The sequence below is a fragment of the Gopherus flavomarginatus genome, chromosome 15 (assembly GCF_025201925.1).
Source record: "Gopherus flavomarginatus isolate rGopFla2 chromosome 15, rGopFla2.mat.asm, whole genome shotgun sequence".
NCBI lineage: Eukaryota > Metazoa > Chordata > Testudines > Testudinidae > Gopherus > Gopherus flavomarginatus.
In genome coordinates, this window is record NC_066631.1 from 4,147,700 (window position 1) to 4,174,945 (window position 27,246).

At 49.7% G+C, this 27,246-nt stretch overlaps 1 protein-coding gene across 15 annotated transcripts in view; it reads left to right on the forward strand.

Moving 5' to 3' along the window:
- The first annotated feature begins 1,382 nt into the window (after positions 1-1,382).
- LOC127034642 (zinc finger protein 14 homolog) overlaps positions 1,383-27,246 on the forward strand; it is a 36,813-nt gene continuing 10,949 nt past the window's right edge. For 2 of the 15 annotated variants that reach the window (XM_050923695.1, XM_050923696.1), the window contains exons 1-12: positions 1,942-2,117; positions 2,231-2,317; positions 2,846-3,067; positions 3,541-3,650; positions 4,945-5,060; positions 5,339-5,371; positions 7,021-7,109; positions 7,932-8,058; positions 11,937-12,050; positions 12,424-12,927; positions 19,166-19,279; positions 19,656-20,159. In XM_050923695.1, the coding sequence (XP_050779652.1) occupies positions 2,010-2,117; positions 2,231-2,317; positions 2,846-3,067; positions 3,541-3,650; positions 4,945-5,060; positions 5,339-5,371; positions 7,021-7,109; positions 7,932-8,058; positions 11,937-12,050; positions 12,424-12,927; positions 19,166-19,279; positions 19,656-20,159 (2,128 nt within the window). In that variant the 5' untranslated portion in view covers positions 1,942-2,009. The other 13 variants (XR_007769448.1, XM_050923686.1, XM_050923691.1 and 10 more) reach the window with 12 other exon arrangements.

Here is a 27,246-nt window from a genome sequence, read left to right on the forward strand (position 1 = left end):
TCCTGCAGCCCCTCAGTAGATTATGTCAGACAGAGAGGAGCTGTCTGGCTAGGTATTGAAATGCCTTTGAGGACACAGCCCTCGGAAGCTGAGTTGTCCTGTTCTGTGAGAGGGGAAATAAAAAAGCCTTTGACTCTGCCCCCACCCTATTTTTGCAAACACTGCAGGTGGCTCACCCCTCCCTGGGCTGGGGCTTTGCTCTCTGGCTGTGCCTCCTCAACCCAGTTCTTTATCATGGCTCCTACCCCTTGTTCCTGATTTTGCACCTCAGCCCCTTTTCCTTCCCCTGTCACCAGCTGTTTGATCCCCCTGCACAGTCAGTTTCTGCCCCCTGCACATGACCCCTCCGATTTGCCCCCTTTGACTCTCTTTTAGCCCCTGTGAACAGCAGGCAGCAGATTTTAATCCCAGGTGAGGGCAGAGCGAGGGCACTGGCTTCAGCAGCTGTTACTGGGCATGCTCAGTCCTCCCAGTACAGCGAATGCAGTTAGGCAGCATCCACACAGGTGGGTGATGCTTCTTTAATGGGATAATGGTGGAACCAAAATAGAAACAATTTCTATGCGCTGATGCTGCCAAATAACGGTCACCATGGACCCATCCATCCCAGAGGTGGCTACATCTCAGCACTGGATGAAGTAACCCCTCACGGAGACTGTTTGTCGTGGGGTTTGGGATACTCCCGGTGAAATCAGTGGTGGGGACGTGTGGGGTTAATACAGTAGTTATGGTGATGCCGGGACAGCAGACAGTAAGGACCCAGTCCCACGCTGAGCAGCCCCCTCCTGTATCCCTTCCAGGCCCTGTTGGTGGCAGGGAATGGACACCTCATGCCCACCGAAGAGGCCGCTTCCCACCCTACGAGGTGCGCGAGGTCATTTCTTTTAGTGGCCCAACTTCTGCTGGCGAAAGAGACAAGCTGGTCCAATAAAACTATCCCCTCCCCCACCTTGTCTCTCTAGTATCCTGGGACCCACACGGCTACAGCGCCCAGGGGCCATTTCCCATCCAACCAAGGGCAATTTCCCGCAGCTAAAATGGGTGGGAAAATATCCCAGACGTGAGACTAATTGAAAACTGACCGTCAGCGAGGAAATGGGGGGCTGGGTGAGGGGCCCCCCAGAGGGCCCCCGAGGTGGGAGAAAGGGGGACTCTACGGGGCGCTGATAAAGGATCGTAGGGTCAGACGGGCCCGCCGGGGACATTAGCCCTGGCCCAGGGCAGCGCCCCGGCTCCCTGGCACGGCGGGGAGCCGAGGAGGTTTCTCGCCCACAGCAGCTCCAGTCCCCGCCAGTCACAACCCCCTGCGAGGGGCCCGCCGGGGGCAGGGCCAGGCCGGGGAGGCGCCGCCCCTTCCTGTCCCCTTTGTGTTTGCGCTTCGCAGCGGGGCCATGGCCGGGGCCGGCGGCGCAGCGCGGGGCCTGCTGCAGCCCTGCAGCCCGCGGGGCAGCGCGGTGGGGCCGGGGGCAGCGCGGAGCGGGCAGGGCCCGGGGAGGCGGGGACACGCGTGGGGCGGACACGCTCCTGCCGGGAGGCGCCGGGCCCGGCTGCCGGGTTCGCCCCCTGCCCGGGGGGGTCCCCGAGCTCCCGCGGCCGGAGCGGGGCTGCGGGGGGCGAGTGTCCTGGGCGGGGCGGAGCGGCCCCTGCTGCGGGGCCGGGGCGACGGAGCCGGGAGCGGCCGGGCCGGGAGGTGCAGGAGGGGCTCGGAGCCTGGCTCGGCCGCGGAGCTCGGAGCCCGGCTGGGCCCCGGGAGCGAGGGGGTGGGGGTGTCTGGGGGTCAGAGCCGGGGCTCTGGGGTGGGAGAGATGGCGGGGGCCGGGGCTGTTTGGAGCATGCCAGTGTGGGGGGCTCAGAGCTGGGAATTGGGAGATATTTGGTTGGGGCCTAGGGAGGGGGGTGTCCATGTTTAGATCCAGCACATGGGCAGGGTTGGGGGAGGCAGCTGGGGAAGTGGGAGGTGGGGGAAATGTCTGAAGTTAATTGTTAGGGATGTGGGTGTGGCCGTGGGGATGTTCACCAAGGGGTCCTGCGTTTTCTCTATAAAACCTGCCCCCTTTTTCACCAGCCCCTCTTGGATGTTGCTTGCTGTGGTTGAACTAGCCCTGGAGAAAAAAAAGGTCTAAGTGCATCCCAGGGACTCTGCTCAGGCATCCTCAGGGCAGGCGGGCTTTGAAGTGCAGTTGTGAGGCCATTTGTAGCAGGCTGTAACCCTCTCCCCTGCTTCTCGTAGGAGGCACCAGAAGAGTCTCTGGCCCCTCTGCGGAAAGAGAGAGAAGTAGACAAAGCCAAGGAGGAGCAGCAAAGTGAGGAGCTGCTGGTAGGTGCCCCCTGCCCCTCAGGTTTGCCTGGGATCAGAGTGCCCTGAGCGATGAGGTGAATGCAGGGCCCAGCCTGCCAGGAAACCATCCCCACTGGAGTCCAAGGAGCATGCAGGGTCAGACAGGTGGGTAATGTGATGTCCTTAGGATGCAAGAGGCTGCTGTGCAGGAGAGGGTCAGACTGCGTGTTAACCTAGTAACCCTGCCCACGGGCTGTCTGGATATTACAGTGACCGGGGTTCCTCTGTAGCGGTATGGGGAGATGGGGAGGAAGGAGATGAAATGTGGGCTGCAGAGATGGAGAGTGTAGCCCAGGGCAATTTGATGAGGTTTTGGGGAGAAAAGCCTCTTCTGTTAGTGATGTACAGCTCACCTCTGCCCTGATCCCTCCACCCTTCCTGGCCTAAATGAACTTCCCATCACCCACTGCAGGAGATCCTGTGTTCTGGTAAACAATTCCTCCATCTGCAGGAGGCACGTTTATGGTTCTCCCTTGTCGCTGATCTGCCCTTTCCCTGTGATTGCAGAAACAGACGGAAGTCGAGAGGCAGAAGATCATCTGGGAGTGGAAGGAGCTGCAGGAGTTTCTGGAGGAGCAGGAGCAGCGGTTGCTGTCCCAGCTGGAAGAGCTAGAGAGAGCCATTGTCCAGAGAAGGGATGAGGGCCTCTGCAAACTTTCTGGGGAGATTTCAGTGCTCCGTGAGAGAAGAGGAGAGAAAGGACAGCAGCCACTGAGCCAATATTTGCAGGTCAGGCTGTGTTATTGCAATGATAATATACAGTGTTTCTATAGGAGTGTCTTAGCCCTAGACCCCAGAGCACTTTGCAAAGGGAGGGGTCAGGGCAAGGTCCCTATTTTACAATGGGGAAAGTGGGGCATGGGGAGAAGGTTAAGGTCTGACCAAGGTCACACAGTAAATGCCTTGTACATATCTAACTGCATTTGGGCTTGAGTGTGACATCTCCTCCCCACCATGCCGAGGTCCTCCTGAGCCTAAAGCCCCACATCACCCCAGGTGAATGGGTTTAAGGGGTAGGGTGCTTGCGGGACTCTCAGCACTAGTGGGAATTTCACTTTCCAGGCAGATGCATATTTTCTTGCTTGTAAAGTGCATGGGCAGAAACTTTCCCCAATGACGACGTCCCAGCAGGGATCCCTGTGGGGGTGGCAGCTGCTCTCTGGACATGATTTTGAGTGTCTGAAATTCTCCAAACACCCAAGACTCCAATGGTGCCTGCCCTGCAGAGCGGGGGGTCTCCCCAGCCTGGGACACCCCACCTGACTGCATCTCCTTTCTCTCCCTCTCAGGGTGCTGGAAGCACTGAGAGCAGGTAAGTCCCTGGCTCCTTTCACTCCTCCTTCTGCTCAGCTGTGCTTGAGAACTGCACTAAAGATGGAGCTTTCCCCTGCAGTGTTAGTGCCTGTGATCACATCTCCCCTAGTGGCTGCCTCACCAAGGGATAGAGTCTGTGACTATCTGACAGCTAATGAGGTCACCCCACGCTGTCAGACATATGGGCCAGACTCTGCCTGTCTGATGTATTTATGTGGCCACATCACATACTCACGCTGTGTTGAAACTCAGCTTTCAATTTTATAGTGAATTTCTAATCTTCATGGTTGCAAAGAAACCCTCCCATATGCAAACAGAGACGCTGTTGTCTGTCTGATTTAGCAACGGCCTGAAGCTGGGACTGAGATGGCTGTGAACGCCCCCCGTCCTCCGTTAATCTCATTGGCGTGTCAGCTGAAATGATGCCACTTTAATGTCAACATTAAATATTCCACAGCCGATCGCTCTAGCAAGTGGAATGGGGAGGGGGTGAGAGTGAAACCCTTGAGGGGTGGGAAGAAGGAGTTTCTGTAGGAAGGACAGAACAGAGGGGAGATACGAGGACAAATGGAGAAATAGAGAAAGGAAGGGAAATAGAGTAGAAATGCATGAGCCCTAGCCGGGGTGGGAGGGGGCTGTGTTCCCACGGAGTGATACTTACTGTGACAATAAAGGACTTAACAAATAGTAGTAACTCAGAAGTGTATTTCCTATAGAAAGGGCAGACTCTCGCCTTGACCTTGGTACGTGGGTGTCCCACTGAGAGCAGTAGGTGTCCTGCCATGAATGGAGCATTGTACATAGTCCTAAATTGATACCCTGGCCCGCTGGCCGCAACAGGAAGTGGAATACGGCCATTGTCACCATTTAAGTTGGACACCCCAGGGTTACTGCTTCTGTTGAAGGGCTTAGGGCTCTTGGCATTAAAGGGCCCAGGTTCACTCCCTGCTGAAGATCTGGCCTCTGGGGCCTCAGTGAGCACGAAAGACGCCCACTCTTTAGTCCATGTCTCCTCCCTTTCCCCATAATCCCAGTGCCCATCGTTACTGGAATAACCCGCTGTGGGAGGTGCCTCAGCTCCCCAGACGAGGAGGGTGTCCCAGAGAAAGCTCCACCCTGTATCCATTCCTCCTCATGTCCTGTCTCTCTGGGCCCATGGAGAGCACAGGGCTGAGGGCAGGTGACTCACCAAAACTGTGATCATCTTAGGCTACAAAGCTCAGATCCAGGTTTCTGGAGTTTGGGGGCTTCTGGGGCTGGGGCCCATTTCTCACCCCTCCTGCTTTCCTTAGCAGGGAGGACGGGAAGTTTCAGAAGCCAGAGCTGGGGTTTATGGTGCTGGAGAAGAGACTCTGCAATTTCTCTCTGAAAAGTGCCGCCCTGCAAGAGGTGCTGCTGGGATTCAAAGGTGAATTGGAGTCTGGGGTGGCGTCTCCTCTAGTTAGATTGTCTCGCCCTGGAGAGAAGTCAGGGATCTAGTGATGTTACTGACCCTGAGCTCCATTTCACAGCCCAGCTCAGCGAGTCGCCCTGCCCCATGGGAGCACCCTTGTGGGGCTGGCTCTGTCTGCAGCGGTCTGTGTCACCATCTCAGAGTTAACAGCAGTTACCTTAATACCCGCTAGGAACAACCCCACGAATGCCAGGGCCTGAATTCTCACCTCTTCCGTCCTCTCCTTCCTCTAGAGACGCTGCGACTGGAGCTGGGGAGCGACACAGGTACGTTTCTGTCTCTGATGGGCTAAGCAGAGATTTCAGACCAATCACTATGTTATTGCACCAGGAAACTGTTGAATAGTGTGAGCCCCGTGACTGCCCCATTTACTCCTCCTGTGGCTTCTGATGGGGATTCAAAGTAAATCCTAATCTCGGGTGTGTTTCCTCCTGGGGAGAGGAACAATACCCTGAATGATGTGAAATAGGGTGAGACAAGGATGAAATATCCAGACACTGAAGAGTCTGACAGCTTCAATGGGTGACTGAGCATGGCCACAGGGGGGTAGCCGAGTCTCAGGTGTCAGGAAGGGGTGGAGCCCAGCTGTGTCCTGAATAGAAACTGACTGTGCGTGAGAAATGGGGCTGGTACCCTGTGCACAGACTGGGTATGAAGGGGAAGAGAGCCCTAGATTGCATATGGGATCATTTTGAATGAGAAGGGAGCTGCTATTGTGCGTCTCAGTATTTCTCTCATTTTCCCCATTTGGTCCAATCTCTTGCGTTCACTGTGAGAGTAAGAATAAAACGTGTATCAAGGCTGAGCTTATATAACTTGGGTGTGTGTGTCATGAGGCTGACAGAGAATAGTTGACCTTGAAGTTGAAAAGTGACAGGAAGTGGGAGAATGAGACTTTCTTTGCTTTAGATCATAACAAAATGGATAATACACCTCTACCTCTGTATAACGCTGTCCTTGGGAGCCAAAAAATCTTACTGCGTTATAGGTGAAACCACGTTATATTGAACTTGCTTTGATCCACCGGAGTGTGCAACCCCGCCCCCCGGATCACTGCTTTACTGCGTTACAACACGAATTTGGATATATCGGGTAGCGTTATATCGAGGTAACGGTGTATCTCAAAGGTCCATCTTATTGCCTGTCGCGAGCCACTTGGGGTTGTGAACCAGGGTGTGAGAAACAATAGGCTAGATCATTCATTATCTTATATCCCTATTGACTGTGAATGGGAAGAGGGTATTACTGCGTATGTGGGCGTACTGTGAATGAGCAGTTGGCTGCTATACAAAATATGGACTGAGTCAAAGGGCAATGAATTCCCATAAAACCGCCATTTCAAAAATCTTTTCCTTATTTTAGAATCCCAGCTGTGAAATCAGGAGACTTGCACCTGTGCCCAGTGGCCCTTTCTCTGCTGTGTCTGTGTCACAGCCAGAGAGACTGAAACCCAGCCAGGGGTTAGCAGAGATGAGGATGAAGCACAAAGATTGGATCCCAAATTTCACACTTGTAGGATAGTGAAAGCCTCCATGAATAGACAGTAACCAGGTCGCCCCGCCAGAGGGAGGGGAGAGAGAAACTCAGGAGAAGTAAGTGGAGAGAGAGGCCACAAGTGCCCAGACCTACTCATATCCGGTTCCTGTCTCCGCACTGGACAGATTTTGTCCAGTCGCTGCCTCTGCCTAGATCCCACCCTGCCGGGGAAAGGTGCTGCCCTCAGGAACCAAGTCAGGTGTTAAAGGGTCTCAGTGAGTTTAGCCGTGGTGGGAAGGGATGCAATAAACTGACTGAGGGTTTTCCCCTTAGGAGAGCCTAGAACATTTATCTGCAGGGAAAGAGCCTGGGGGATGTGCTGTGAAATTATCTAAAGCCTGTTCTAAAATCTCTCCTATCCCCCTTCTCACCCTGGCAGGCTGCAGAACAACATCCACTTTTCACTCCAGATGGGCCCAGCCTCCCAGGGAACGGGGAAGGGAAATGGATGCTGTGGAGCTGGCTCAGGTAGGGATTATGAGAGAGTTGCTCATAAGTTCCCTCTGGACTGTGAGGGGCAGTAAACACATAGGAGATGGGAACAACAAGGAACAACTTTTTCAGATGCGAGGTTTTTTACCCACGAAAGCTTATGCCCAAATAAATCTGTTAGTGTTTAAGGTGCCACCGGAGGCGTTGTTTTTGTGGATACAGACTAACACAGCTACCTCCTGATACAGGAGATGGGAGCTTCTAGGGAGTTTAGTTTGGAGGTGGGAGGGGGCAGGAAATCCACAGGGTGGAGAAAAGGAGGAGGACAGGCTGTGACAAACCTGCTGGGACTTGTTTAACCTGAGGCTCACGTTCTAGGAACAGACCCATGGGGGTTGAGGGAGGAAATTGGCCTATTTATGGAACAGAAAACACCCACCTGGACGGGGCTGGGGAAGTTACCAGACTGCCAGTGCTGAAGCTGGAACCTACTAACCCAGTGGCTCCTATGAGATATGAAGGGGGCACCCACCAGTGGGTCATAGGGCATATGCCCCCTCCCCTCACATCCAGCTGCTGGCAGTGAGGAGGGTATTTGGATTCCTGCCAGAGGGCTCCATCTCCTGTATCAGCCTCTGTCTAGCAGGTGTGAGAGACATGAGAATATCCTGCCCCCCCTATTTCCTGTGAGGGATGAGGGCCTCTTTCTCCTCTCACCCTGATGCCTCCTGAGCAGGGTGCAGGTGGGACTCTGCTTGCTGCTTCCCAGAGCTTCCATTTGATTGGTCCTGCTTCCCCATGACTAGTGGGTTGTGACTGGGGTAGCAGGTGCTGAGTGGGGGATTCTTGTTTTTTTAGGGGCTGGTGACCTTTGAGGAGGTGGCTGTGTATTTCACCAGGGAAGAGTGGGCTCTGCTGGACCCTGCTCAGAGAGACCTCTACTGGGATGTCATGCAGGAGAACTATGAGAAGGTGACCACTCTGGGTAAGGATTTCTGTCCCTTGGTTATTAGAAGGGGAGATGAAGAGTAAAGTTCAGGTCATCTCCATAATGCAACCTTGACTCTACCGTGTTTCAGCAACACTTGACATGCCAGTGACACACACATTAGGTCTCTACCTTGCTGCTAGAGAACACTTTGGGAGCAGAGCTCAGGAGCTGTAAAGCACAAAGTCTAACATCTTCTGTTTGATAAGGCAAAACTCGGGTGTAGGTTTGGCATAAAGAACAGAAGCTGCCTACACCTCTGGCCGACATTCAAACCCTGAGCCCGCTCCACTCAAACCATCTCCAACTTGCAAAATGTTCCTCCCTCCTTTCCCCCCCGCTCCTGATGATTCCTTCTGAGACATTGCCTTCACGTACCCCTGACTGAGTCCTGGAGACAACTGGCATGTACGTGACCAGAGTTCTGACAGTCCTCATGGCAAGAAAACACCCTTGTGCACGTTTGCTGACACAGCCTGCAACACAGCACTGAAATGAGGCAAACGGTCCTTCAAGGTTCACTTGCACCTCTCTTCATATCACAGTCACAGCTCTGCAAAGCTGCTTCAACTAATTCCTCCACCATCCAATTACAGCTACAGCTGACTCAGTGCACGCAGTTGCAGTGCATGCAGATCAGTGCTGGTATTCCAGTCTGTGGAACACAACACAAACAATGGCGTGTTCTTTTAGTCCTTCCTCGTAGCTACTGTAGATTCATAAATTAAAAGGCCAGAAGTTAGGTCATGTGCTTAGACCTCCTGTACAACAGTTACTGCTGTATTGGCCACAGCATGTCCCCTAGAGACAGCTAAATACTGTGACAGCCGGAAAACATAATCCCAACTATACATATAAAATGGTAGGGTCTAAATTAGCTGTTACCACTCAAAAAAGATCTTGGAGTCACTGTGGATATTCTCTGAAAACATCCACTCAGTGTGCAGCGGCAGTTAAAAAAGCAAACAGTTTTGGGAATCATTAAGAAAGGGATAGATAAGAAGACAGAAAATGTCATATTGCCTCTATATAAATCCATGGTACGCCCACATCTTGAATACTGCGTGCAGATGTGGTCGCCCCATCTCAAAAAAGATGTATTGGAATTGGAAAAGGTTCAGAAACGGGCAACAAAAATGATTAGGGGTATGGAACAGCTTCCATATGAGGGGAGATTAATAAGACAGGGACTTTTCAGCTTGGAAGAGAGATGACTATGGGGGGATATGATAGAGGTCTATAAAACCATGACTGATGTGGAGAAAGTAAATGGGGAAGTGTTGTTTACTCCTTTTCATTACACAAGAACTAGGGGCCACCAAATGAAATTAATAAATAGTAGGTTTAAAACAAACAAAAGGAAGTATGTTTTCATACAATGCACAGTCAACGTGTGGAACTCTTTGTCAGAGGATGTTGTGAAGACCAAGACTACAACAAGGTTCAAAAAAGAACTAGATAGCCATTGAGGGACCTATCCTCCATGAACTATTAGCCAGGATGGGCAGGGATGGTGTCCCTAGCTTCTGTTTGCCAAAAGCTGGGAATGAATGACAGGGGGTGATCCCCTGATGATTACCTGCTCTGTTCATTACCTCTGGGGCACCTCGCATTAGCCACTGTCAGAAGACGGGATACTGGACTAGATGGATCTTTGGTCTGACCCAATATGGCCGTTCTTATGACAAGAAGTTCTCTGTGGTTAAGAGTCTGAGTCTTCCTACAAATGTGCTTTTCAGTCTCTTCGATTCATCAGTTTGGCTCATATTGATCTGACATTCCAAATTCTACAGTTAACATTTTCAATACTGCTTCCCCAGAGAGGCAGTGGAGGCCATGTACTAGCTGAGATAAATGCCAAGTGACTGAGATCAGTCGGGGGACAAATAGAAGGACAGTTTCAGCCGAGGTGTGTGCATAATGTTGTAAGAATACGGGGATTTTGTAAAAAGGTTCTTTTTTGGGATTGGGTGGGGGGTGGGGGGACTGGAAGGGAATCTCAGGAACTCCATGCTCAAATAACACCAAATTTAAACCACTATCCATGCCCTGCATACCCATAGCAAATGTCAAAACAGTCCGAGCATGCACCTGGATCTCAGGGCATTTAAATTAGTCAACTTTTAAACAGTTTTTAATGTGGGAGTCAGCTGGGCCATTCCACTGATAGAAGACAGTGTGAGGTTCCTATTCTTAGGAGAAGGGAGAGCAGGGAGCAGTGGAGGGGATAAATTGATAGGGTGCTGGTGACACTGCAGTACCACACAGCAGGGAGGGCTGAGGGCAGTGGGAGGAAGGGGAGTGGGTGTCCTACTGAGTGACAGAGATAGCTATACCTCTGTCCCCTTCCCGGGATCTCTAAGTGGCCCCCCACAGCAAGTTGTCAGCCTCATGCCTTTCCATCTCATGGAATGGATTTCTGCAGTTCTCTCTCTCCTTGACTGGGCCCTGGGCTACTATACCTGGCACACCAGCTGTGCTTACCCCACAGATCAGGCTGAGTGCAGACATCTTTGGGAGCCTGAGATCAGTGGTGTACAGTGACAAATGCTCCTTTGGTATGCAGAAGGCTGTTTTATTTTGCAGTAGGAACTAGCTGAGGTAACCTCAGCACCATTAGCAATTATCGTTGAGAACTCATGGAAAACAGGTGAGGTCCCAGAGAACGGGTGAAGGGCAAACATTGTTCCTCTTGTTAAAGATACCGAAAGAGGCTGTCTCTACACTGCACTTTTGGCCGTAATACATTTGTTGATCAGGTGTTTGAAAAAAACACCCCCAACCGACCAAAGAATTACCGACGAAAAGCACCGGGGCGGACAGCACTTTGTCTGTGAGAGACGCTCTCCTGCTGACAGCTGCTGCCACTTGTTGAGGTTGGTTTTATTTTCCAGCAGGAGAACTCTCTCCTGCTGGCAAAAAGCCTGCTACACAGGAGACCTTACAGCAGCACAGCCGGTTGAAAGATCATACTCAATCTTAATCTGCAGCAAGGGCTATTTAGGTTTGCCACTAGGGCAAAACTGGTAACTACAAGGGTAGTTAAGCTCTGAAACAAGATTCCAAGGGAGATTGTGGAATCTCCATCATTGGAAACTTTTCAGGACAGCTTAGACCAGTGGTTCTCAACCTATTTACTATTGTGGGCTGCATGTTATATGGGCTGCATCCACACGATATGTATACTACCTCTACGGCCCTAAGGATGTCACATGGGCTGCAGCTGTGTGCTGATGGGGCCGCAAGTGGCCCAGGAACTGCAGGTTGAGAACCGCTGGCTTAAACAAATACCTATCAGGGATGGTCTAGGTGTACTTGGTCCTGCCTCAGTGCACGGGCTGGATTCAGTGACTCTTGAAGTCCCTTTCTGCCCTGCGTTTCTGTGGTTCTGTCACTTTATAACTTTCACTATACACTGGGGGATTTTCATACTCCTTTCCATTACGCCTGACTCACTATAGTCCCTAATTCCTCAGCAAGTGCTTTCCTGATATCCAACACCCTGACTTACTGCCCTCAGTGATGTCCCCTTAACTGCTCAGAGCTCAACCAGCCCGTTTCCCTGTTACTGTCTCATTATCCTTGCGTCTCTCTGTTGGTAGGAAGCAGTTCCAAGCTAATTTCCCTTTGGCTTTCCATGATGTGGAGTTACTGGGTTTTAGGAGCCCCTTTGAACAGGAGTGTCTGGCCATGTGTCAGCAGAGCGGTGGAGAATTAATCCCCTTATAGGCAGAGTGTCTGGCATCTTACCTGGGGAGCTAGCTCCAGAATTTCAGTGCTTTAAAATGAGCAGGGGTTTAAAAAAAGGCCATGCTCTTTGTGAGACATGTCCCATGAATTCATCTGATCTCACTTGTTTTCCTTCATCTGAGCAGGGTTACCAGTTTCCCAACCTGAGGTGATGCCCCAGCTGGAACGAGGGGAAGAACTGTGGGTCTCAGATCTCCAGAGCTCTGAGGAAGGAGAGATCCTGAGAAGAACCTTCCCAGGTGAGGAATCATTAGTCCAACAACTCAAATACTGTCTGTGCCTGAAGAAAACAGCTGGGATTCCCTACCAAGCCCTTGAGAGCTCACTGAGCCCAGATTGTCCCCCAGCAGATGTTATATCCTCAGGGCAGACGTCACTGATGGCTTCCTTCCCATCCCAAGCAACACGTGGCAATAGCTCCCTTCATTGCCTCTCTTCATCCTGAGCTTTGGGATGGGATGTGGAGATAGAATTGATCCCTTCCTCTTTCCCCTCTGGGGAAGAATTTGGAGAAATTCATTTCCTGATATATCCCTCTTTTCTCCAGCACTTCCCCTTGGTTTCCTCTTCCCATTTTCGTTCCTGCTTCTGAGGTTTCTCTCTGTGTCGCAGGAGATGGTGGGATGGTGAGTGAGAACAGGGAGCACAATCCACAGCAGGAGGATGCTGAGCATGTGGAACCACACTGGGAAGTATCACAAAGAACGAAGGGGGACATGTCCAGGAGTCATAAGGAGAGGCAGCAGGGAACCCAGCCAGTGGAGAAAATGATTAAATCCATCAATTGTGAGGAAAATCACAAGGACCTCCAGGAAACCACAGTGCAGCAGAGAATCCTCATGGGAGAGAGGAAACACACATGCCCTGAGTGCGGGAGAAACTTCAGTAGACGCTCACACCTTATTCACCACGAGCGAATCCACACAGGAGAGAGACCCTATGAATGCTGTGAGTGTGGGAAAAACTTCACTCGGCGCTCAGACCTTATTAGACACCAGAAAACCCACACAGACGAGAGCCCCTATGAATGTTGTGAGTGCGGGAAAGCCTTCATTTACTGCTCAGACCTGAGGAGACATCAGAGGATCCACAGGAGGCAGAGACCCTATGAATGCTGTGAGTGTGGGAAAAGCTTCCATCAGGGGTCACACCTTATTTATCATCAGAGAATCCACCAGGGAGATAAACAGCATAAAATCCTTGTCTAGGGCTTGCAAAACATACAATTGTTTCTTTAATATTTTTGATACTTCCCAGACGTGCCCTTAAAGGCTGTTAGTGCCATTTACATGATTGTGGTCTCAGCTCCCCCATGTGAGTTGTCCAGTTCTGCTTTTTGCAGCTAGCCCTTCTTTGGGGGGATCCCCAAAGCCCGGTTCTGCCAGCTGCTTTGCTCTGAGTCACAGGAGTGTGAGTCCCTCTTACTAGGGATGTGCGTCAGGCCCAGGTGAGGGGACAGGAATGTCCTTAGTTAGCTGCATTGTGATAAAATCTACCTGGGCCTTGTCTCCATTGGCATTTTTTTGCAGTTAGCCAGCTCGAGTGAACTATCCAGATGGAAAATCACAACTCTGTTTTCTGCGCTGATATGACCCAAGTACAATAGTCTGGGCAGGTAGCACTTTTCCCTCGACCTGACCTAGCCTCCTCCACTTTTCCTAGCCTAGACAAACCATTATCATGATGCTAAAACTTTTGTAAATAACACAACTCAATAATAATGAGACAGCACTGAGTGTGAAGCAGGTTTCAGTGGATCAGAGGAGAATGCAACGGGAAAATGTGTGGTTCTCATTCTGAGTCATCAGATGTAACCTGCTCTAGAATCTCGTTCTACCTGAAATGGAAAATGTCTTATACCGCCATAAGATGTAGATTTTTCTCTCTCCTGAAGGCTGTTTGGTCACACAACTGGCAAAATGTAGTTAGGATTTATTGTGGATGTTGAGTCAAATTACTATTTGCTTCAATAGTCATTTCTTCCTTTACTTTTGCTTCTCCCTCACCCCTCCAAGATTTCATGGGGAAAGTTCAGTGCAGCTCAGTCAGCTGGAGAGAATACTCCCAGTTCTGGGATAAGCTACCAAGGAAACAGGAGTGGTTTTAAATCACCAGTTGAGATGGTGGACATCTGCACATTCCGCACTCTGCAACTAACTGGACATAATCACAGCGTTGTTCAGTTATTTAGGTCAGTATTATCTCAGATAACCCAGGGAGAGAGTTCCACATTAAGTGACTTTGAACTACGCAAAATGCCCATGTATTTGGTTCCCAAAACAGTTGTAATCAAGGCAATACTGGCAGTTACCAGGTACTAGCTGAGACAACTGCCAAGTGACTAAGGTCAGTCGGGGGACAATAAGCAGCATAGTTTCAGCCTAGATGTGTTTAAAAGGTTGTAAAACGAGGGTTTTATAAAAAGATCCTTTTGAGGGGGGAGACCTAGGGGAAAATCTAGGGAACTCCTTACTCAAATAACCCCAAATTAGAACCACTAACTATGCCCTGCATGCCCATAGAGAGTAGCAAATGTCAAGACAATCTGAGCACGCATGTGGATTTCAGAGCAGTTAGATCAGTCAGTGTCTAAACAGAAAGTCGTGCTGACCCATAAGAGGGTCAGAGCTGGTGCTCTGCTGTAATCTCTTCCCAAACGCATGGAGCATGTGGGAGTCAGCTGGGCCCATCCAGTGATAAAAGACAGTGTGAGGATCCTATCGGGTCACAAAAGTTGGGAGGTATTGCCAACGCGGAGGAGAACCGGAATATCATACAAGAAGATCTGGATCACCTTGTACACTGGAATAATAGAATTGGGATGATATTTAATATGGCAAAGTGCAAGATCATGTATTTAGGGACTAACAACAAGAATTTTTACTATAAGCTGGGGACTTATCAGTTGGAAGTGACAGTGGAGGAGAAAGAGCTGGGTGTATTGTTTATTCACAGGATGACTATGAGCCGTCAATTTGATGCAGCTGTGAAAAAAGCTAATGCAGTCCTAGGATCTATCAGGCAAGATATTTCCAGTAGAGACAGGGAAGTGTTAGTACCATTATACAAGGCAGTATTGAGGCCTCATCTGCAGTACTGTGTGCAGTTCTGATCTCTCATTTAAGAAAGATGAAATCAAACTGAAACAGGTGCAGTGAAGGGCTACTAGGATGATCTGAGAAATGGAAAACTGACCTTATGAGAGGAGACTCAAAGAGTTTGGCTTGTTTAGTCTAATCAATAGAAGACTGAGAGGAGATATGATTACTCTGTATAAATATATTGGAGAGGGATGAATACCAGGGAAGGAGAGGAGTTAAGTTAGGTGCCAATGTGGACCCCAGAACAAATGGATATAAACTGTCCATCAGCAAGTTTAGGCTTGAAATTAAGTGAACGTTTCTAACCATCAGAGAAGTGAAGTTCTGGAGCAGCCGCCAAAGAGGAGCAATGGGTCAAAAACTCAAACTGGCTTCAAGACTGACCTTGATTAGTTTCTGGAGGGGATGGTATGACAGGGCTGCCTAGAAGGCATGTGACCCATCGGTGACTGCCAGTAGCAAAAATCCCCAATGGCTGGAGACAGGCTCTGAGTTACTACAGAGAATTCTCTCCCAGGTATCTTCCTGGTGGATCTTGACCACATGCTCAGGATCTAACTGATCACCATATTAGTGGTAGGGAAGGAATTTTGTCCTGGGTCAGATTGGCAGAGACTTTGTGGAGAGTTTCACTTCCTTCGCAGCATGGGTCACGTGCAGGTTTAAACTAGTGTAAATGATGAATTATTTGTAACTTTCCATCTTTAAACCACTTTGTGAGGACTTCAGTGGCTCAGCCAGAGCTCAGGGGTCTAGTACAGGAGTGGGTAGTGGAGGTTCTGTGGCCTGCGATGCGCAGGGGTTCAGGGTAGATGATCACGATGGTCCCTTCTGACTTCAGTAAGCGTATCTGAGTAAGACTAGACATTACAATTTTAAACCCAACCAGTGATCCATAAGTGACTTGCCACAAGATGTCAGAACATATTAGTATTAGAGCTGAGTGAGTTGAATATTTATTTAATTTTCTTTCTTGATATAGGAATTAGAAATATCTGACAGGAGCACTGTAAGTTAGGCAACTGAAAACTCTGGTGTGTTTGCAGATAAGTAGCCTCTGGAATCATGGTTAAAGTTCTTCCCCCCAGCCCTCCCAAATGTGAAATGGTGCCCCTGTGGGCAGGCACAGATTTTTGTTGTGTCCTCTTCCCCCCCGCCCCCACCCCACGTGGTCCTGTTGGCCTGAATAGAGCCACCTCGCAAATATAGAAGTTGAACTACGCTTATGGTTTCCGCAATTCTCTCTCTCCTCGGCTGGGCCGTGGGCTACCATACCCTGCGTACCAGCTGTGGTTACCCCGCAGGCCAGGCTGGGTGCCGACACCATTGGGAGCCTAAGATCAGTGCTGTATAGACACAAACACTCCTTTGATGTGCAGAAGGCTGTTTTATTTTTCCAAAGGGGAAAAAGGATTTTAAAATAGCAAACAGTCTTCACGCCTGTGTGTCCCCCGGTGGTCAGTGAGGCAAGTCTATGGCCTTCAGACACCCCAGGGGGGTCATCTTGTCTCTTCCCCGAAACAGTCACCAGAACAGCTGTGCCCCTCACAAGAGGGAGTCCCTTTTTTAACTGCTCCAGTCTGTTTGATTTTCTGGTCCTGTTCGTCTAAGCCATGTCTGTACAATCGCTGGAGCTGGGAAGTAGAATACCCAAAGCTAATCGTTCAGACATTGTCTCTTAACAGTCCTTAAGGGTTTGCCAAGGTGTGGCTCCTGTTGAGCCAGTCTTCTTCCCTTTTTGCTTCTTTTCCTGCCAGCCCCCTATTGAAGGAAACCAAAGTGTTCATGCCGTAAATATCTCAGTATCCAGGACAACACATAACACACCGTTATTACAGATATCAGAGGGGTAGCCGTGTTAGTCTGGATCTGTAAAAGCGGCAAAAAATCCTGTGGCACCTTCTAGACTAACAGACGTTTTGGAGCATGAGCTTTCGTGGGTGAATATCATTCACTGTGAATGGCTTGCCAACTACAGAACCAGTTTCTCCTCCCTTGGTTTTCACACCTCAACTGCTGGAACAGGGCCTCATCCTTCCTGATTGAACTAACCTCATTATCTCTAGCTTGCTTGCATATATATACCTGCCCCTGGAAATTTCCACTACATGCATCTGATGAAGTGGGTATTCACCCACGAAAGCTCATGCTCCAAAACGTCTGTTAGTCTAGAAGGTGCCACAGGATTCTTTGCTCCGTTATTACAGAGCCACTCCAGCTCCACCCCAGGGGGCCGTGGGAACTAGGACTAAGGGCTTGTCTACTGTGAATGCTACAGTAGCAGAGGCACAGTGCTGCAGCTGTGCCGTAGTAGCACTTCAGCGTAGACATGAACCAGAGGGACAGGAGAGATTCTCCCCACGCCATAGTCAATCCACCTCCCCAAGTGGTGCTAGCTAGGGGTTGCTGGAAGAGTTCTCCCATTGGCCTAGCATGGTCTGCACTGGGGGTTAGGTCAGCTTAATTGTGTCACTCCGTTGCATGGATTTTTTCACCCCTAAAGAGTGATGGGTGAGCTGAACTTATGAGTGGCCTAAAGGTCTCCAGGTAAGTGGGGAGGGTGGGGTTAGTGAGCAGGAGGGAGAGGTGGTTTGTGGATCCTAGAGCCTGTTGTGAGAGAATCCCTGCCCAGTCCCCATTGGTGGAGAGCCTGAACTCCATTCTGATCACAGTCCTCTTTCAGTTCACATATTTTCAAATATTACAATTCTCATTCTTATCTCTCCGCTGTTCAGGGCCTCCCTCCCTTCCACCCTCTTCCCTTCAAACTGTGACCCCAGCCTCTGTTCCTGAGTCCTCACAAGGTGACTCCTTCCCTGGCATTAATGTGCATTTGCTTGGTGACATCGTTGGTTGGTAATGAAACTTCTGGGGGAGAGTCCTGCTCCCCCTGTCCCTATCTGCAGGAGCTACAGTCTCTTCTCTGCAGGCTCCTTGGATCTCTGAGTCAGTCCCTGCTGAGATCCCATGGTCTTATTCTTACTTTCCCAGAGGAATTAGTTTGTTGCTACTAGTTTTAATCCTATCTAATTCCCCACCCTCATCCTAGGTACTTAAGGAACTAGCTGAGGCAATCTCAGCACCATTAGCAAGTATTGTTGAGAACTCGCGGAGGACAGGTGAGGTCCCAGAGGACTGCTGAAGGGCAAACGTTGTTCCCCTTATTCAAGATCGGTACTAAGGAGACCTGGGAAGTTATAGACCAGTCAGCCCAACTTATCTACCTGGGACATGTTATTACACAATCAGTTTGTAAGCACCTGGGGGGTGATTGTGTTATAAGGAATAGTCAGTATGGATTTGTCCAGAACAAATCATACCAAACCAACCTGATTTCCTACTTTGGCAGAGAGATTGGCCTAGGGTATTACAGAGAAGCAGCAGATTTGGTGTATCATCATTTTAGTACATCCTTTGACACAGTCCCACATGCCATTCTCATAAGGAAACTATGGAAATGGGGTCTAGCTGAAATTATTATAAAGTGAGCGCACAAAACTGGTTGAAAGATCGTACTCCATCTTAATCTGTAGCAGGGGCAATTTAGGTTAGATATTAGGGAAAACCTTGTATGTGCAAGGATAGTTAAGCTCCAGAATACACTGCCAAAGGAGGTTGCGGAATCCCCATCATTGGAAGTTTTAAAGAACAGCTTAAACAAATACCTCTCAGGGATTGTCCAGGTGTACTTGGTTGTGTGCATGGGCTGGATTAAATGATCATCCAGTCCTACATTTCTGTGGTTCTATCATTCTGTAATTTTCTCCACATACTGGGGGATTTTCAGACTTATTCCATTACACCTGACTCACTATATTCCCTAACTCCTCAGCATGTGCGCTCCTGATATTCAACATTCCTGACATACCACATACGGTCATATCCCCTCTCCTTCCTGTTCCTTACTGTGCTGAGCCCCACCAGCCCCAGTTTCCCTGTTACTGTCTCATTATCCTTGGGTTTCTTTTGGTAGGAATCAGTTCCAAGGTGATTTCCCCCTGGCTTTCTGTGATGTGGAGCTACTTTCCCTGGGTTTTAGGAGCCCCTTTGTGCAGGAGTATCTGGCCATGTGCCAGCAGAGTGGTGGAGAATTAATCCCCTTATAGGCAGAGTGTCTGGCACCTTGCCCGGAGAATCTAGCTCCAGAATTTCAGTGCTTTAAAATGAGCAGGGGTTTAAAAAAAGGCCATATTCTTTGTGACTCATGTCCCATGAATTCATCTGGTCTCACTTGTTTTCTTTCATCTGAGCAGGGTTACCAGTTTCTAAGCCTGAGGTGATGTCCCAGCTGGAACGAGGGGAAGAGCTGTGGGTCTCAGAGCTCCAGGGCTCTGAGGAAGGAGAGATCCTGAGAAGAACCTTCCCAGGTGAGGAGTCATTAGTCCAACAACTCAAATACTGTCTGTGCCTGAAGAAAACAGCTGGGATTCCCTACCAAGCCCCTGAGAGCGGTTTGCGTTCTGGATAGTCCCTCAGCAGGTTTCAGCTCCTCGGGGCAGATATCACTTATGGCTTCCTTCCAATCCTGAGCAATACATTTCAATAGCTCCCTTCCTTAACCTCTCTTTATCCTGAGCTTTGGGATGGGATGTGGAGACAGAGTTGATCCCCTCCTCTCTCCCTTATGGAGAAGAATTTGGCGAAATGCATTTCCTGATATTTTCTCCCATCTCTCCAGCATTTCCCCTTGGTTTCCTCTTCCCATTTTCGTTCCTGCTTCTGAGGTTTCTCTCTGTGTTGCAGGAGATGGTGGGATGGTGAGTAAGAACAGGGAACTCAGTCCACAGCAGGAAGATGCTGAGCATGTGGAACCGCACTGGGAAGTATCACAAAAAACGAAAGGGGATGTGTCCAGGAGTCATGAGGAGAGGGAGCAGGGAAACCAGCCAGCGGAGAAAATGGGAAAATCTATCAAGTGTGAGGAAGATCACAAGGACCTTCAGGAAACCACAGCGCAGCAGAGAATCCTCATGGGAGAGAGGAAACACACATGCCCTGAGTGCGGGAGAAACTTCAGTAGACGCTCACACCTTATTCACCATGAGCGAATCCACACAGGAGAGAGACCCTATGAATGCTGTGAGTGTGGGAAAAACTTCACTCGGCGCTCTGACCTTATTAGACACCAGAAAACTCACACAGACGAGAGCCCCTATGAATGTTGTGAGTGCGGGAAAGCCTTCATTTACTGCTCAGACCTGAGGAGACATCAGAGGATCCACAGGAGACAGAGACCATATGAATGCTGTGAGTGTGGGAAAAGCTTCCATCAGGGGTCACACCTTATTTATCATCGGAGAATCCACCAGGGAGATAAACAGCATAAAATCCTTGTCTAGGGCTAGCAAAACATACATTTGGTTTTTTTAATATTTTTGGTACTTCCCACATGTGGCCTTTAAGGCTGTTAGTGCCATTTACATGACTGTGGTCTCAGCTCCCCCATGTGAGTTGTCCAGTTCTGCTTTTTGCAGCTAGCCCTTCTTTGGGGGGACCCCAAAGGCCCGTTCTGCCAGTGCTTTGCTTTGAGTCGTGGGAGTGTGAGTCCCTCTTACTAGGGATGTGCGTCAGCCCCAGGTGAGGGGACACGAATGTCCTCAGTTAGCTGCATTGTGGTAAAATCTACCTGGGCCTTGTCTCCTTTGGCATTTTTTGTAGTTAGCCAGCTCGAGTGAACTATCCAGATGGAAAATCACAACTCTGTTTTCTGCGCTGACATGACCCAAGTACAATAGTCGGTGGATATCAGAGCAGTTAGATTAGTCACCATTTACACGGAAAGTCGTGCTGAACCGTAATAGTGTCAGAACTGGTGGTCAGCTGTAATCACTTCCCAAACACATGGAGCGTGTGGGAGTCAACCTGGCCTATCCGGTGATAGAAGACAGTGTGAGATTGCTATTCTTAGGGTACGTCTATGCTAATCGATCTATCGGAGATCAATTTATTGCGTCTAGTAGACGCAATGAAATCGATCCCCGATCGCTCTGCTATAGACTCTGGAACTCCACCGCGGTGAGAGGCGGAAGCAGAGTCGACAGCAGAGCGGCAGCGGTTGACTTGGCACTGTGCTCACGGCCTGGTAAATCAACCTAAGATACGCCGACTTCAGCTACACTATTCACGAAGTTGCGTATCTTAGGTCGACACCCCACCCCCTGCCCCCCAGTGTAGAGCAGGCCTTAGGAGAAGGGGGAGCAGTGGGTGGCTAAATTGATGGGGTGCTGGTGACCCGGCAGTACCATACAGCAGGGAGGGCTGAGGGCAGTGGGAGGAAGAGGAGTGAGTGTCTCAGTGAATGACAGGACTAGCTGTATCTCATGGTATGTGTACACTACGGGATTATTCTGATTTTACAGAAATTGGCATTTGGAAACAGCTTATATAAAGTTGAGGGCACGCGGCCAAACTAAGTACATTAATTTGGTGGTGTGCGTCCATGTACCGAGGCTAGCGTCGATTTCTGGAGCGTTGCACTGTGGGTAGCTATCCCATAGCTATCCCATAGTTCCCGCAGTCTTCCCCGCCCATTGGAATTCTGGGTTGAGATCCCAATGCATGATGGGGCAAAAACAGTGTTGCTGGTGATTCTGGGTAAATGTCGTCACTCATTCCTTCCTCTGTGAAAGCAACGGCAGACAATCATTTTGCGCCCTTTTTCCCTGGATTGCTCTGGCAGACGCCATAGCATGGCAACCATGGAGCCCATTTTGCCTTTTGTCACTGTCACCGTATGTGTACTGGATGCTACTGACAGAGGCAGTACTGCAGTGCTACACAGCAGCATTCATTTGCCTTTGCAAGGTAGCAGAGACTGTTACCAGTCCTGTTGTACCATCTGCTGCTGTCATGGGTGCTCCTGGCCAGCCTCGCTGAGGTCGGCCGGGGGCACATGGACAAAAATGGGAATGACTCCCCAGGTCATTCTCTTCTTTACATTTTGTCTAAAAGTAGAGTCAGTCCTGCCTAGAATATGGGGCAAGTCTACTAAGGAACCAGAGAGCACAGCCGCTCCGGGTCAGAGTCCCAGACATCCCACAGAAATGATGAGCTGCATGCCATTCTGGGGAGGGGGGAGGGGAGTACCCTTGCAACAACCCCACCCCTTGCTTCCCTCCTCCCCCACCCCTCTTGGGCTACCGTGGCAGTGTCCGCCCATTTGTGTGATGAAGTAATAAAGAATGCAGGAATAAGAAACACTGACTTTTTAGTGAGATAAAATGAGGGGGAGGCAGCCTCCAGCTGCTATGATAGTCCAGGCAGGACTGAATCTCCAGGAGGCAAAGCTTAAAGAAGGGAATGACCGAGAGTCATTCCCATTTTTGCCCCGGCGCCCCGGCCGACCTCACCTAGGCCAGCCAGGAGCACTCACAGGATGATGATGATGACAGTTATCAGTCCTATTGTACTGTCTGCCATCAGGGAGGGGCTGCTGCTGTTTAGTGCTGCAGCAGCATCCAGTAGACATACGGTGACATTGAAAAGACGAGAAATGATTTTTTTCCCTTTTCTTTCACGTGGGGAAGATGGGTGAATTGACGACATATACCCTGAAACACCTGCGACAATGTTTTGAACTCTTCAGGCATTGGGAGCTCAGCCAAGAATGCAAATGCTTTTCCGAGACTGCAGGAACTGCGGGATAGCTCGAGTCCTCAGTCCCCGCTCCCTCCTTCCATGAGCGTCCGTTTGATTCTTTGGCTTTCCATTACGCTTGTCATGCAGCACTGTGCTGAGTCCCTGCTGTGGCCTCTGTCTATCATAGCCTGGAGTTTTTTTTCAAATGCTTTGGCATTTTGTCTTCTGGAATGGAGCTCTGATAGAACAGATTTGTCTGTCCATACAGTGATCAGATCCAGTATCTCCCATACGGTCCATGCTGGAGCTCTTTTTGGATTTGGCACTGCATGGTCACCTGTGCTGATCGGTGCTCCATGCTGGGCAAACAGGAAATGAAATTCAAAAGTTCGTGGGGCTTTTCCTGTCTACCTGGCCAGTGCATCCGAGTTCAGATTGCTGTCCAGAGCGGTCACAATGGTGCACTGTGGGATAGTGCCCCGAGGCCAATACTATCGAATTGCAGCCGCGCTAACCCTAATCCAACATGGCAGTTTCGATTTCAGTGCTACTCCCCTCGTCGGGGAGGAGTACAGATATTGGTATTAAGAGCCCTTTATATCGATATAAAGGGCTTCGTTGTGTGGATGGGTGCAGGGTTAATTCGGTTTAATGCTGCTAAATTCGGTATAAACGCATAGTGTAGACCAGGCCTCTGTCCCCTTCTCAGTATGTCTGAGCCTCCTGCCCCGCCCCTCCCCCCACACACACCAGGTGCAGCCTCATGCCTTTCCATCTCTTGGAGTGGATCTCTGCTATTCTCCCTCTCCTTGACCGGGCCCTGGGCTACCATACCCTGCGTACCAGCTGTGGTTACCCCGCAGGCCAGGCTGGCTGGCGACACCACTGGGAGTCTGGGATCAGTGCTGTATAGACACAAACACTCCTTTGATGTGCAGAAGGCTGTTTTATTTTTCCAAAGGGGAAAAAGGATTTTAAAATAGCAAACAGTCTTCACGCCTCTGTGTCCCCCAGTGGTCAGCGAGGTAGGTCTGAGGCCTTCAGACATCCCAGCGGGGTCGTTTTCTCTTTTCCCCCAAACAGTCACCAGAACAGCCGTGCCCCTCACAAGAGAGAGTCCCTTTTTTAACTGCTCCAGTCCATTTGATTTTCTGGTCCTGTTCGTCTAAGCCATGTCTGTACAATCGCTGGAGCTGGGAAGTAGAATACCAAAGCTAATCGTTCAGACATTGTCTCTTAACAGTCCTTAAGGGTTTGCCAAGGTGTGGCTCCTGTTGAGCCAGTCTTCTTCCCTTTCTGCTTCTTTTCCTGCCAGCCCCCTATTGAAGTAAACCAAAGTGTTCATGCAGTAAATATCTCAGTATCCAGGACAACACATAACACACCGTTATTACAGAGCCACTCCAGCTCCACCCCAGGGGGCCGTGGGAACTAGGACTAAGGGCTTGTCTACTGTGAATGCTACAGTAGCAGAGGCACAGTGCTGCAGCTGCGCCGTAGTAGCACTTCAGCGTAGACATGAACCAGAGGGACAGGACAGATTGTCCCCTCGCCATAGTCAATCCACCTCCCCAAGTGGTGCTAGCTAGGGGTTGCTGGAAGAGTTCTCCCATTGGCCTAGCACGGTCTGCACTGGGGGTTAGGTCAGCTTAATTGTGCCACTCCGTTGCATGGATTTTTTCACCCCTAAAGAGTGATGGGTGAGCTGAACTTATGAGTGGCCTAAAGGTCTCCAGGTAAGTGGGGAGGGTGGGGTTAGTGAGCAGGAGGGAGAGGTGGTTTGTGGATCCTAGAGCCTGTTGTGAGAGAATCCCTGCCCAGTCCCCATTGGTGGAGAGCCTGAACTCCATTCTGATCACAGTCCTCTTTCAGTTCACATATTTTCAAATATTACAATTCTCATTCTTATCTCTCCGCTGTTCAGGGCCTCCCTCCCTTCCACCCTCTTCCCTTCAAACTGTGACCCCAGCCTCTGTTCCTGAGTCCTCACAAGGTGGCTCCTTCCCTGGCATTAATGTGCATTTGCTTGGTGACATCGTTGGTTGGTAATGAAACTTCTGGGGGAGAGTCCTGCTCCCCCCGTCCCTATCTGCAGGAGCTACAGTCTCTCTTCTCTGCAGGCTCCTTGGATCTCTGAGTCAGTCCCTGCTGAGATCCCATGGTCTTATTCTTACTTTCCCAGAGGAATTAGTTTGTTGCTACTAGTTTTAATCCTATCTAATTCCCCACCCTCATCCTAGGTACTTAAGGAACTAGCTGAGGCAATCTCAGCACCATTAGCAAGTATTGTTGAGAACTCGCGGAGGACAGGTGAGGTCCCAGAGGACTGCTGAAGGGCAAACGTTGTTCCCATTGTTCAAGATCGGTACTAAGGAGACCTGGGGAGTTATAGACCAGTCAGCCCAACTTATCTACCTGGGACATGTTATTACACAATCAGTTTGTAAGCACCTGGGGGGTGATTGCGTTATAAGGAATAGTCAGTATGGATTTGTCCAGAACAAATCATACCAAACCAACCTGATTTCCTACTTTGACAGGGAGATTGGCCTATGGCAGGGCTAGTCCATAGGTGGACCACAGGCCAAATCCAGGCACTTTTTAATGGAGCCTGAAATCTTTTTATTTTCTTATAACAAGGACTGTCTAGAAATTAATTTTTTTATCATATGATTAATTTTTGTAATCGCGATTAATTGCACTGTAAAACAATAATAGAATACCATTTATGTACATGTTTTTGGATGTTTTCTATATTTTCAAATATATTTCAGTTATAACAATACAAAGTGTACAGTGCTTACTTTATATTTTTTATTACAAATATTTGCACTGTAAAAAAGAATTGTTGTGCAGTCTCTTTAGAATGAAAGATAAATGTACAAATTTAGAATTATGTACAAAAAAAACCTGCACTCCAAAATAAAACAATATAAAACTTTTAGAGCCTACAAGTCCACGCAGTCCTCCCACTTGCTCAGCCAATCGCGAAGGGAAACAAGTTTGTTCACATTTACAGGAGATAATGCTGACTACTACTTATTTACAATGTCACCTGCAAGTGAGAACAGACATTTGCATGGCACTGTTGTAGCCGATGTCACGAGGCATTTATGTGCCAGATGCGCTAAAGATTCATATGTCCCTTCATGCTTCGACCACCATTCCAGAGGACGTGTCCATGCTGATGATGGGTTTTGCTCGAAAGAAGTAGGACTGAATGGATGTGTAAGCTCTAAAATTTTTTATTGTTTTGTTTTTGAATACAATTATGTGACCAAAAAAACCTGCATTTGTAAGTTGCACTCTTATGATAAAGAGATTGCACTACAGTACTTGCATGAGGTGAATTGAAAAATACTCTTTATTTTACTTATCATTTTTACAGTGCAAATATTTATAATATAAATAATATAAAGTGAGCAGTGTACACTTTGTATTCTGTGTTCTAATTGAAATCAATATATTTGAAAATTAGAAAAATACTGAAAATTATTTAATACATTTCAGTTGATAGTCTATTGTTTCAGTGTGATTAAAACTGCAATTATTCACGAAATTTTTTTAATCGTGATTAATTTATTTTTTAGTTAATCGTGTGAGTTAACTGCAATTAATCGACAGCCCTACTTATTATCATTGGGTTGTTTTTTTTAATTGTTTTCTTTCAAGTCTGGATCTTGACTATCCCTTGACCAAGATATTTGGACCTTAACAAAAATTAACTAACTACACTGGCTTAAGGTATTACAGAGAACCTGCAGCTTTGCAATATCTTCATGTTAGTATATCCCAGGGGTCATCAGCCTATGGCACGCGTGACAAAGATGGCATGTGAGCCAATTTTTAATGGCACGCGGCTGCCTGCTCGGACTCCACGTGTCATTAAAAATCCTGCCAATGCGGCAAGCTGCAGGGTCCGCGGTCCTGGGCCGGAACGCCGGCCTCAGCGCAGCAAGCCACCAGCCCCTCCCCCGCCTTCCCCCCTTCCCCTAGAGCCCTGCTGCCATGTGCGCAGTGCTCTGGGGGCTGGGGCTGTGTGCTCCCGCGGGGCAGCATTTGGCTCCACGGGAAGGGAAAGACGCTCCCCACTCATCCGGAGCCCTGCTGCTGCGCGCACAGCACTCTGAGGGGAGGGTCCGGGTGGGGCTGCACACACACATGGCGGCACGGCTCCGGATGAGCGGAGAGCCTCATGGTAAGGAGGTTGAGGCCGGGGCCGGGGGGTTGTTAGGTAAGGGGTGGGGGCAGTCAAGGGACAGGGAGCAGAGTGGTTTGGATGGGGATGTGGGATCCCTGGGGGTGGTTAGGGGTCGGGGTCTCTGGAGGGTGCGGTCAGGGAGCAGGGGGGGGTTTATGGGGCATGGGAGTACTGGGGTCTGTTTGGGGGGTGGATGGGGGTCAGGGCAGTCAGGGGACAGGGAGTAAGGAGGGTCCTAGGGGAGCAGTTAGAGTGGGGGGGGTCTCTGGAGGGGGTGGTCAGGAGACAAGGAGCTGGGGGGGTTGGATGAGTCAGGAGTTCTGGGGGGGGGCTGTCAGGAAGCAGGGGTGTGGAAAGGGGTTGGGGCAGGCAGGGAGCCAGGGACGGGGGTTATATGAGACCAGAGTTCTGGGAGTCCTGTCAGGGGGCGGGGAGCGCTTAGATAGGCAGGGAGTCCAGGGGGTTCTGTCTGGTTGCGGGGGTGTGGATAAGGGTTGGGGCAGTCAGGGGACAGGTAGGGGGTAGGGTCCTAGAGGGGCAGTCAGGGGACAAGGG